We start from the raw sequence: 13,397 nt of genomic DNA, 5'->3' as shown, positions 1-13,397 counted from the left end.
ACCGCCCTAATCGAAGGGTCGCAATGACAAACTATAAATAATGAACGGCCTTGTAAATAGAAAAAAAAATTAAATACAATCAACTTTTAAATACTTTTATGTTGAATCTAAATAAACTTCATTTCCTATATATTTGTAGATGGGGAGAAGGCACAACTAGCACATTTTGAAAAGTAACGGACTTCCATGTATTTAAACACAACATACCAAAGTATACTAAACACACACAAGAACATACTAAACACAATATACAACACATTAAAAGACAACAACATATTGAAGCATTAAAAACCGGAGTGTACAATCATTAAATTATAATCTTAAGATGTGATAAATTGTTTCAACAATATTCTCTTTTGCTTTGGTCCTATGCACAAAAATTTCTCCTTTATTGGCCAAATTAGCATACCGCAATAAACAATAGGCAATATGAAAGAAGTTGACGAGATAATTGGTAATTGAGCCTTCCACGGCCCAAAAAAAGGTATTTCATAAACAATTTTCTTTTTTTCACAGCTGTTCTACCATAATTACACTGTGTCAAGGGTTGTCTGAATGACTTTTGAATAGCGTTGTAACAATGAAATTTTGGAGAAAGTAACAATTGTAACATTTAATTTGTTAGAGAAAAAAGTTCAGATTTACAAATTTGAATTAACTTCCTTAAAGATATACTTTTGAAAAAAAAGTGGAATAGAATTCAACAGAGAAAAAGATTCAGAGTAGCGAACGAGGTCCACGTGTGTCACGGTCATTTTAAAAACTTAACCCCCCCCCGGACCATTGTGCCTACGAACAGTCAATGCGTATTTATTGCAAGGCGGGTGTTACAAGCTATACCATTTGTATCAAAGTCGAATCAACGGTAATGGGAAAGTTGTGTTTAATAGCTTTAGTCAAAGCGTCACTGGCTTCCAATCAAAACCTTTCTTTCACGAGTAAAATCAGAACTAAAACTTGAATGAACTTAAACGGAACAACATCAAAGCTTAAAACGAGCATAAATTATTCTATATATGAGGGGAGCTGCCCCCTCCTCAATCTCTCGCTCTACACGCTGAAGTTTTTGTACTTTAAAGAACCTTCTTATTCTAATTAAATAGCCCTGGTGTTTAAGGAGTCGTTCTTACAGAATTGAAACAAAAAGTTAAACTTTAGCGTTTGAGGTAAGTAAGGAACGTAAAGTATCTACGATTGAGAGGTCCTGGTACAATGCGGTAGGTACATTTGGAAATTCTTTGGTATAATTCAAATTTTCTAGCATATTTTGACACATTTACGTTTTATACAGTGCTTTCAAAATCGAAGATCTGGTCAAGTTTATCGAACATTTTCGAAAAAAATCTTCTATATTTATTTTAGGGATTTTGAAATTTATTATTCAAAATTTGCGAAGATTATTCTTCTCGTCGGTTCATTTTTCAGTCCCCCCTTTGATGGTATTTTCTGACACACAATTTTAATAAAAATCATGTCAAATCTATTCTTTAATGTTCTGAAACTGTTTTAATATACTATCTTTATATGTGAACAATAATTGTGTATGTATTTATGTATGTATGTTCTCAAAAACGGCTCCATATTTTTTCGGAAAAAATGGTATCTTGAGTTATTCTCGCACAAAAAAACGATCTAGATAGGTCAAAAGTCGGAGAAAAATCATTGAGAGCCTTAATTTTTTTTTTGCAAATGACGTCATGTACTGTTATTACATCATACAAGCATTTCTTATAACATAATATACGTATACATCATACATCATATAAGCATTTTCTTATATAGTATGTCATGCATAGCATATATAAGATTGTTGAGTTTCCAACGCAACAGTTATTTATATAATATAATGTCTGTTGAAAGGCCCAAAAAACGAAAATTTTCAGTTGCAGTTACTATAAGCGAAGATTCCTTAAAATCAGCGCCCGAGCTATTGACCGTAATATTATGTAAAAATCTATAGTCCTGACCATCAATGCGACATCACTTGCATAAGCCGCTGTAGCAGACGCTATTGTTACATTGTTTAAGTGAATAAAGGGTTAAAAGCCTGTCAAAAATGAAAATGCAGATCAAAGACACAGGCGAATGGAAGATATGCGAAAACGACAATTAGATCGTGCTAAAAATGAAAATGAAGCACAAAGGCACACGCGGTTAGAAGACATACGACACCGAACAAGTGAGGGATTCAAAAATAAAAATGAAAAACAGCGAGTCAATGAAAATCAACCTGGACAGCGAGAATCAAAACGTGTCAAAATTGAAAATGATAGCGAAAACAATTGGGCTTGGTGTTTTGAAGGATAATGTCATCAATGCCTATCATATCTTTGTTAAGAAAACAAAGGTTCGGTGATACGTATTTCATTACGACAAAAAATAAACCGAGATGTAACAAAGCAAGAAATTTGAACATGATAGTGAGGGTGATTGGGTTTAGGATTATCACATGGATAAGGTCATCAATACCTACAATACCTTTGAAAATCAAAAATATGGGCTGGATAAATCGTTGGAATAAAATGAAGTTTTTGTCCGACCACCTTAACAATTCAAAGAAACAAAGGTTTGGCGATACGCCTTTCATAATGACAAAGACAAGCCAAGGCAAAAGAAGAAGTTTTTGTCCCACCGCCTGAACAGTTACAAGAAACAAAGGTGGTCGTCAATACCTTCCATACCTTGCAAATTCAAAAACCCGGACTAGATAAATCGTTGAAAAAAAATTTTTTGTCCCACCACCTGAACAATTAAAAGAAAAAAAGGTTCGGCGATATGTCTGTCATAATGACAAAAGAAAAGCAGAGCCAAAAGTTAAAGGTCCAATAAAAAAAATGTAATTTTACAAAGGCACCACTTCTAATTTATGATCAATTTTGACGTTTAATTTTGACGTCATGACATCAAGAAAAGGCTCAAATTGTTTACGTTTAGAAGAAAAACAACGGTAGGAATCAATTATATATACATATATATATATATATATATATATATATATATATATATATATATATATATATATATGTAAAGCCTGCAGCGTGCCTCATACCTTTGTTAAAAAACAAAAGTTCGGTGATACATATTTTATAATGACGAAACATAAGTGGAGGCGTAACGAGCCAAATAAATTAAAATGATAGCGATGATGATTGGGTTTGGATTTTAACAAGGATAAGGTCATCAATACCAACCATACTTTTAAAAACCAAAATATGGACTGGCTCGATTTATATTTTTGTAAATCAAAAATATAAATCGTTGGAAGTTTTTGTCCCACCACCAGAACAATTAAAAGAAACAAAAGGTTCGGCAATATGTCTTTCATAATGACAGATAAGCCAAGGCAAAAGAAGAAGTTTTTTCCCACCACATGAACCATTAAAAGAAACAAAGGTGGTTGTCAATGCCTTCCATACCTTTGAAAATCAAAAACCTGGACTAGATAAATCGTAGGAAGAAAAAAAGTTTTGTCCCACCACCTGAATAATTAAAAGAAACAAAGGTTTGGCGACATGTCTTTCATAATGACAAAAGACAAGCTGAGGTAAAAGTTAAAGGTCAAAAAAAAAAAAAAAAAAAAAAGGAAATCTCATAAAGGTGCCACTTCTAATTTAAGGTCCATGTGGACGTCATGACATCAAGAAAAGGCTCAAATCGTCTGCGTTTAAAAGACAAGCGACAGTGAGAATCTATATAAAGAAGCCTGCCCCGTGAAGAGTGCCGGGGACCGGCGGTACTATATAGCTCCTGGTACTATATATATATATATATGTATATATATATATATCTATACATATACCCCGCACGTGGAGTCCAAATATTCCGATTCTTATTATTTGAATGTTTTTTTTTGTGTTCCACTGTTTTATTTAAATTATACCCATTTCTCGCACTTAAATTCTGTATATCTGTTACTCTTATGACGTACATTTCTTATGACGTACATTAATCAAGCTTTAGATTAGTATCAATGTAAAATATAGTTTTTAGACTCACCACAAGGCACATAGGTAAGATTTTCGTCTGGAAGGGGCTTCTATTGAGGAGTGAAATGCAACTTCATAAAGTGGGTAATTACACGGAAACATAAACTGCTAGAGGGAAAATTGGCAAAGTTGGTTCTGATGATCTGTGAATAGTCATCAAGCAGCAGAAATTCCCGATAAAAGTAGATAAAAGCAGAACTGAGTAACAAAAAGAGCTTTTTGATAGCTGTTATATATGAAAATGATGTTAATCAAGAAGATAGTTTTGAATGCTTTTGATCAGAAGACAGTCTTGCTGGAAGAGATTCCTTGAAGTTCAGCAATGTACGGCTAAAGATATTTACCAGAACTACATTACTATTTTAAGATTTTGAAGCTTCAAAGGCAAACATAAAAAGACTTGCCATGAACAGTGCATCGGTTATATTCGGGAATCATAGTGGTGAGAAGACGAAGCTGTCAGATGACTGCCCAAATTTTGTTCATGTTTTACAGTTCACCTGCGTGCAGGGGCACCGTTTGGAGGGGGCAATGAGGGGACATTTGCAACCCAATAATTTGGAGAAAAAAGTATTATGTAGCCAATGCCTCTTGACTATCCGGATATGGACCCCTCTGGCCCCCTCACAATAAAAAAAACTGGAGATTTACCCCTGCCTGTTTGCTGGTGCTGCCGAAAATCTGTTGCCAAAAGAAATCGAAGATTTTGTTCTTGATGTATATGGCTATATTTGTCACAGCCCAAAACAGGCCAGTGAGGTTTTGAATTGTAAAAGCTTCTGCAATTGAAAGGACTCCAAATTTTTAGACATATAGCTAGTCGATGGATGTCTCGACAAGTCCTTGCTGCTTCAAGTTTACAGCAGTGGGGTTGCTTGACTTTATTCTTCTGTGCTGAAAGTCTTAAAAGGTCCAACAAACCAGGGAATATCACTGTCAAACTCAAAATCTGATTTTACCGATTTTTTTTAAGGCTTACTTGATCTTCCTGGTGAATATTCTGAAGTATGTCGAAGACCTAAACAGGCAAGTTCAGGCAGAAGAAACCCAGATTCATCGTATCTATAATCGTTTTTCTGAAGCGTGCAAGAAAAGACCATCCCACTTTTTACTGCCTAGTTATATAAATGAAAATGATTCCTCCTCATTAAACCCAGATGATACTAATTACTACGTCAATGTCAAGGATGTGGATTGTGGGGGCCGAATGGAAGTGATTTTTACCATAGAGAAGGTATCTGTCTGCTGCAGCTTAAAAGAGTGGAGAAAATTTTTGCTCGTACCCTGTGATGAGACGCGAAAGCTTTTTTTCACCTCCATGCATAATTCAGTAAGAAACATCAATCCTGCAAAACACTCTTTTTGTTTGCCTAATGTGTACTCATTTGTGTATTTTACCTCTACCTTTGCATCTAGTTTCAAATGTTAATCGCATAATGAACTTCCATCGAATGACGTGAGAAAAAAAAAACCGTTTACCTACAAAAGTGAAACGGATATATCCACTTTAAGAAGTATGACCTTCCCTGGGGAAGTCTTTAAGACGTTAGCTTGCCAACTTGAATTTCAAATACTATATGCTTGCTAATAGTATTTTGTGGTTTCGCCTTTTTTCCTCTCTCCGCTCGAAGGTATTCATCTAAGTTGTCGACGATGCAATTGAATGGATATGAAAAGTCGCAAAATTATAAAGTGATTAAAGCAAATTCAAATATGGCACTACATTTCTTTAAGAATAAGGCAGCCCTACTCGTTAGGGGAGGAGAAGCTAAATTTAAATTCCTAAGGTTATAAATAATACAAACTTGTTACTTAATAAAACTGATAGGGCGATTACTATGAAGAAATGGGCAAATTAGGATCTACAGCCTCCATAACCATGGACAGGGGAACGAACCAGGTTTGTCGTCACAAAACCTACGCGGCCTACAATTAAAAAGACCATAGTTATTTAGGTGAAGGGTCGCAGAGCTTTGAAACAACAAGGGGCATAGCTAAATCAAGCTATAGGCCCATATTTATCTGAAGCGCCTCTCGTGAAGAGTTTGAAAATGCTGACCAGAACATGCACTTTTGAGACATAAGTCATGCTCCCCCTTCACCTATAAACCGCTGATCTCCACTCTGATAGCAAGCAATTGACAAAGTTATATTTTTATATACAGCTTGTTTCCACGAACTGCTTGATTAAGAATTTAATTAAATATGAATAAGGCTCGCAGCCCTCCAGTCCGAAAATGCTGACCAAGTTTCAAGTTCAATATTGATTTTAATTAAAAAAATATATATAAAAATACACTTAACTCAATTCCTTGTGCATTGATGCACGTTTGTGCCCGTAATAATTGCACACTCTAAATACAACGTGGTCTCCTATCCTCTCCAATTTCCACCCCGAACCGCCATCAAATAACAATAAATTAAACACAACTTCTCCTCCGCTCACACCCCTTGAAGTATCAAACTAAAATTTAGTAAATAATAATAATATCAAAAAATTCTAAACATAATAATAATAAAATAAATCTAGTAAATAAATTTTTAATCTTTTAGATATTTTTTACATTCTTTTTCAAGGAGCCGAGAGACCTACATGATTTCAGCTCTAGCGGAAGTGCATTCCACTCCCTAGCACACGCAATTCTAGAAGAAAATTCCGACCTAGCTAACGGTGTCGGGGGTACGTAAATGTCTGATGAAGATCGTGTACTTAAACTATGGATTTGTGATGCTAATGTGAATAAGCCTTTAAATGGTGATGGGAGTGTTCCTGAAAAATATTTAAAACAAAAAACGGTGCAATATAGTCTGTAAAGTGATGCCATTGATAGTCTGTTCGGTACTGGGCCTGAAATTTGAAGTGCTTTGTTGGGAAGTGAGCTTGGTCTCTGTAAATGTGTCTTGAAAATAGATTGCCAAACTGTAGAACAATATTGAATGTGAGGCTTGAATGTGTGAACTGCATTGTAAATCAGGATCAGCATTTTTTTTTAGGGAATTGGTGACTGAGTTTTCCTCAAGATTCCAAGGTTCCTTGAAAGCTTCGTGTCTGAACGAGAGATTAAAACACCTAGGTATCGAACGTGTAATTTTTCTGGTCTCTTGATAAGTCCACGAGAGGTTTCAATGCCAATTACATCAGAAACCAGCGAATCTATACGCGAAAAAAATAAAACACACGATTTGTCAACGTTGATGACTAGACGATTTGCGTCCATCCACATGTACGTTTCATCAAGAATGTCTTGTAGCTTCCTTTTGAGAGACTTGATGTTCCATTCTGAGCTTGCCATAAGTGAATCATCCGCAAATGCCGCTAGTTCGTCCTCGGCTTCTACTATAGACCCCGGCATCGTTTGTGGGTGACATAGTTTCCAGCAATAAGGGCTACCACTTGCAGGAGTCAGTACTTGCTGAAGATCATTTACATGAATAAGAAACAATACCGGTCCCAATTTAGAGCCCTGTGATACCCCACAGTTAACTACGACATCATTTGTATAGTCATTTCCTGTGTAAATTCGATGATTTTCCAGGTAAGACTTAAACCAATTTAGGACTTGGCCACGAACTCCAATATGATCCAGCTTTCCTAGTAGAATTTCGTGGTACATGCTATCAAACGCTTTCTTAATATCTAGAAGCACAGCTGCAGGTAAAGCACCCAAATCTAGGATTCTGTTTACGAATAATCTTAGTGAAGTGAGGGCGTCTTCGGTTGAATGGCCAGCCCGAAACCCAAATTGGCGGCTGTTAAAAAAGCCTTTGACCTCAAAATATTGGTAAAGCTGGTTTTTCATTGGCGTTTCAAAGACTTTCGAGAAAACTGATAAGATTGAGATTAGTCTATAAATTGCTGTGTCTGTATGACATCCACCTTGGTGAAGAGGTATTATCTTTGCCTTTTTAACATTTCAGGAAAGACCCCTTTATCTAATGAAAGATTTACAAGGTAAGTTAGAGGTTCAGCAATGGTCGTCACTACTGCTTTCAGTGCCTTTGTGCGGACCAGGTCGAAACCTGAAGCAGAAGAGCCCTTCAAACTTTTTACAAGTAATTCAAGCTCACCTGGTGTTACAGGACTCACTGCCATTGATTTCATGCACTTCGGGCCAAGGTATTCTTTGTACGATTTAGCTGGTGTCCCGACGGAATTTGCTGTGGTCTGGCCGATATTTTTGAAAAATGTACTCAGCGATGCGGTAACCTGTGTAGGTTCGGTAATTTCTTTATCATCCACGACTTATTTCGCTGGTAATGTTAGTGGCTGGTCGTAGTACCGAGTTGAAAAATTTGCCAGATTTTTCGACCATCCTTCCCGCTTTCCGTCAGCTTTTGGTGCAGGTAGCCTCGCTTTGCTCTTCGTGACACAGGCCGAACGATTTCCTGTATTGCTCATACTCCTCTAGCCGCGCTAAGCTCGGAAAGTGTCTATACTCTCCCCAAAGATGGTTTTTCTTATTCACACAGGCCAGAAGACCATCCGTCATCCAGGGGCTAATTGGCTGGTCTTTTTGTCGTTTATTAGTTCTCGGGTTTCTCCCGCAACATCTACTGTATACATCCAAGAACGTCGAGTGAAATGACTCAAATGCTTCGTTGACATCTTGAATCTCCATTACGTTATCCCAGTTTAATTGCTCTAGTTCCTGCTTTAAATTCTTCAAGTTTTCCTCTGTTAAACATATAATCGGTAACATGGGGTCTATTCGTGACCTTATCCTAGCTGGTTCTGAAAGGGCGGGTGTTGCATGAATGGGGAAGTGGTCTGATGTGTCGCTGACGAGGACTGCCGCCGACTCTGGGAGCAGGGAGCTGAATATGTTGTCGATAAGTGAATGCGTACTCTCAGTAACCCGTCTCGGAATCGTAACAGCAGTGTATAGGCCTGAACCTGCCATATTATTTAGAAAACCTGCTACTTCGGCCGTTAGCGGAATACTGAGGTTAATATTAAAATCTCCCATGAGACTAAGCTCTTTTTTTGACACTCTGCTAGCTCCAGAACTTTAGCCATATGTTCCATAAACTGAGACGTTGACCCTGACGGAGAAAGATAAATTTGAAGCTCCTCGGTTCCCTAAAAAACCCACTGATTTCCACTCTAATAGGTCGCAACTGACAAGGTAATCTCTTTATGTACAGTTTGTTTCCAAGAACTGTTTGATTAAGGGTTCCCTTAAATATGAATAAGGCTAACAATCTTCTCGCTCAACTCTTGTTTATGCTCAAGTTTGTTATTATTTGTACGACAGTGTTTCGAGTACGATAATCATCCCTAAAAAGTTCCCTTTAGAAATATTACTCAGGGAGTTGAAAAACAATTATTATAGTTATCATTTACGCGCTTCTCAAGGGGAGTTCAAGTGTACGCCCAAAATCAGTATCCGCAAGCTCCAGAGCAGTGAAATTAAGAATCTAATTTGGGAAGGGAAATTTTCGGAAATACCTATTTTGAGCCTCTCCTCTGCCGAATTCATAAATAAAAAGACAAATCATGGTCGCAGCGTCAAACACAGCCTAACGAAGAACAAACTCTAGCCTATAGTATCCGAAAATTTAAAAAAACGTTCTAAAAAAACTGTCAAATGAAGAAAAATAGCCATTTGTACCTATTTTAGGAACAATAAATGTTATTTCGTCTTATCTTATTGATATTAAATAAAAAAAAAAGTTTTTTTAATTGAATGTAAGGAGCAGCATTAAAACTTAAAACGAACAGAAATTATTCTGTATATGAAAGGGGCTGTCCCCTCCTCAACGCCTCGCTCTTTACGCTAAAGTTTTTTTATTGTTTCAAAAAATAGAGTTGTGAGAATGAGTCTAACTTTAGGGTAAAGAGCGAGGCGTTGAGGAGGGGACAGCCCCTTTCATTTACGGAATAATTTCTGTTCGTTTTAAGTTTTAATGTTGCTCCTTACTTTCAGTAAAAAAAAAACCTGTTTTTTTAGATTTAATTTTTGAACGTTTTTGAATTAATGGAGGTTTTGATTTTGGCTCACCCTACATGCATAATTAAATTCGTTCGGTTGAATAATTCGTAAATTCGTTACGAATTAACTTACGTAACGAACTTCTATATCCATATATTAGGGGGTTCGCCCCCAAGTCAATACCTCGGACTTCACGCTACGGTTCGAATTTTGTTTCAATTCTTTAAAACTGACCCCTTAATCACAAAGGCCTAATTAGAATAAATAGTTCTTATGAAAGCACAAAAAAATCTTTGGCTTAAAGAGCGAGGTATTGACTAGGGGGCGAACCCAATCATATACTTAATAATTTTTGTTCGGTTTAAGTTCTAATGTGGCTCCTTACTTTCAGTTGAAAAACTTGTTTATTTTTTTATTTAATTTCTGATCCTTTTTTTAAATAGTGCTGGGAAATCCGGCGACCCCTAAATAGCAATGTTCCTTCCCCCGTGAAAACTTCCTCCATGGAAAAATCCTCTCACGTAACCCCGACCCCCCCCCCCCCTACTAGAAAAAAATCCCTCTTGAAAACGTCTGTATACTTCCCAATAACCAATACTATATTACCCAATAAACATTGGGTAAAGTTCATAACTTTCAGCCCGGGGACTTTGGGGGATTAAGTCATCCTAAAAGACCTATTTATTAAATTTTCGACTATGCTGAACAAAATGGCTATCTCAAAATTTTTATTGGGTGACTTTGGGAAACAAATGAGTGTGGGAGGGTGCCTAATTGCCCTCAATTTTTTGGGTCACTTAAAAAGAGCACTAGAACTTTTAATTTACGTTGGATGAGCCCTCCCTTGATATCCTAGGAACACTAGGTTGATACGATCACCACTGAAAAAAAAACAACAAAAAAACAAATAAACGCGCATTCGTGATCTTTCTTCTGGCAAAAAATGCTAAGTTTCACATTTTTGCAGATAGGAGCTTGAAACCTCAAAATTAGGGTTCTCTGATACGCTGAATCTGATGGTGTGATTTTTAATAAGTTCTATAGCATATAGGGGATCTTTCCCCCTTTTTACGAAAATCAGCCAAATTTTCTCAGGCGCGTAACTTTTGATGGGTAGGACTAAACTTGATGAAACTTATATAATTGAAATCAGTATTAAAATCTGATTCTTTTGATGTATCTATTGAAATCAAAATCCCGTTTTTTAGAGTTTCGGTCACTATTGAGCCGGGTCGCTCCTTACTTAAAATTCGTTACCACGAACTGTTCGATATGTTTTTTGCGTAAAGAGTTATGAGAATTCCAGAAAACGGCCAGAAGACAGTGGAACCTCTCAAAACTTGTGCCAAATCAAAATGAAAACTGCACCATGCAACTACTACTACTAACAAATCATCGTAGCACCAAGTCGCCTGAGGCCGACACAGCTCCTCAGATAGATTTGTAAAAATTGTAGCTTCCTTCAGAAATTTTAGCTTTTATTTCTCCAGAAGTAACATCATATAAAGAAATCACTTTTAAAACAAAGTAATTTATATCACCAAAAGTGATGCAACATATAGGCATATATATATATATATATATAAATATATATAAATAAATATATATATATATAAATACAATACATATAAATAAAATATATATATATATATATATATATATATATATATATATATATATATATATATATATATATATATATATATATATATATATATATATATATATATATATATATATATATATATATATATATATATATATATATATATATATATATATATATATATAGTACCTCAGCACTCGGCACGCTTCTTTATATCGCTTCTCACTGTCGCTTGTCTTCTAACCACAGACAAATTGAGCCTTTTCTTGATGTCGTGACGTCCAGATGGACCTTAAATTATAAGTGGTGCCTTTGTAAAATTAAAATTTTTTTTATTGGACCTTTAACTTTTGCCTCGACTTGTCTTTTGTCATTATGAAAGACATATCGCTAAACCTTTGTTTCATTCAATTGTTCAGGTGGTGGGACAAAAACAACGTTTTCTTCCAACGATTTATCTGGTCCGTATTTTTCAAAGGTTTGGTAGGTATTGATGACCTTATCCCCATCAAAATTCAAAACCCTATCATCATTCACTAACATATTCAATTTTTTTGCGTCATAAAAACTCGGCATATCTTTCGTCATTACGAAATACATATTGCCAGACCTTTGTTTTTTTAAGAAAGTTATGGTAGGTACTCATGACCTTATCTATGCCAAAATCCCAAACGCATCATCATTTTCAATTTTAACACCTTTTGATTTTCGCTCTTTTTTGATCATTTTCAATTTTAACCGCCCATGTCTTTGCTAAAACAAAAATCAACAAAAATAGAATCAAATTATCTACCAAGCATACAACTACAACAAATCAGTATCAATAAATAAATAAAACCCAAAAACAAACAGAAATTAAAATAAAAAAAAGAGTCAAACTGAAAACGAGCAGAAATTAAAATGAGTAGGGTTCTAAACCCCTATGCTTTCTAAAAGCCAGAATATAATGTGTACTTTACTGAAAAAAAACTTTTAAATGTTTTCATTTTTATAACTTTAAGAAATCAAAAATTAATTAAGATTTTAAGGAATAAATATCAGCATATGTATATTAAACTCAAAATGCCCATTTTTTTCAGTATATTCATTTGAATTTTTTTCAGTAAAGTACAGTTTTTCAGTAAGGGCGTTCGCAATCCGATCGCTTTTGACAAAATTTTCAAAATTTTGCTTGAACGTGTTTGGGGAATGGTGGGCATGAGAGGGGGGATAGCTGCCCTCCAATCACTTCCGAATATTAAAAAAGGCACTCAATTTCCAATCGAATGAGCACTTTTTAAAGTTTTTACGACAGCGCTTTCTATAAAAACCATATATGCCCCCAGGACACAACTTACAACCGAAGCCCTGAGGGCTGGGGGGGGGGGGGTGTCACACTCAGAGACATAATTTCCAGATCCTTAAACTACGTTCAAAAAAAGGGTATATCAAAATAATGATCCAAAGTGTTTGGCAAAATGATGGGCGTGGGTAAGGGCGTTCGCAATCCGATCGCTTTTGACAAAATTCTCAAAATTTTGCTTGAACGTGTTTGGGGAATGGTGGGCATGAGAGGGGGGATAGCTGCCCTCCAATCACTTCCGAATATTAAAAAAGGCACTCAATTTCCAATCGAATGAGCACTTTTTAAAGTTTCCACGGCAACAATTTCTATAGAAACCTTATATGCCCCCAGAGCATAACTTACAACCCTTTGGCATAACTTTACAACCATAACTTTACACAACTTTACAAGCATAACAATACAACCCTTGTGGGGAGGGGGGGGGGGTTGTCATCCTCAAATACCTAATTTCTAGACCTTTGAAAATTTTGATTGGACGTATTTGGGGAAATGATGGGCATGGGAGGGGGTTAGTTTCCCTTCAATCA

At 35.9% G+C, this 13,397-nt stretch overlaps 1 protein-coding gene across 1 annotated transcript in view; it reads right to left on the bottom strand.

Moving 5' to 3' along the window:
* Positions 1-5,086, bottom strand: part of LOC148951759 (aspartyl/asparaginyl beta-hydroxylase-like) — a 42,495-nt gene extending 37,409 nt beyond the window's left edge. Inside the window, exon 1 of the mRNA XM_089088666.1 lies at positions 4,966-5,086. Coding sequence (XP_088944792.1) covers positions 4,966-5,086 — 121 coding nt within the window. The remainder of the gene's footprint in view (positions 1-4,965) is intronic.
* Positions 5,087-13,397: the final 8,311 nt, after the last annotated feature.

This window comes from Artemia sp. Qi Xiang Cuo, chromosome 5 (assembly GCF_049724085.1).
Source record: "Artemia sp. Qi Xiang Cuo chromosome 5, ASM4972408v1, whole genome shotgun sequence".
Classification (NCBI taxonomy): Eukaryota; Metazoa; Arthropoda; class Branchiopoda; order Anostraca; family Artemiidae; genus Artemia; species Artemia sp. Qi Xiang Cuo.
Note: the sequence above shows the minus strand (reverse complement) of the source record. Positions and strands in the feature narration are given on the sequence as shown.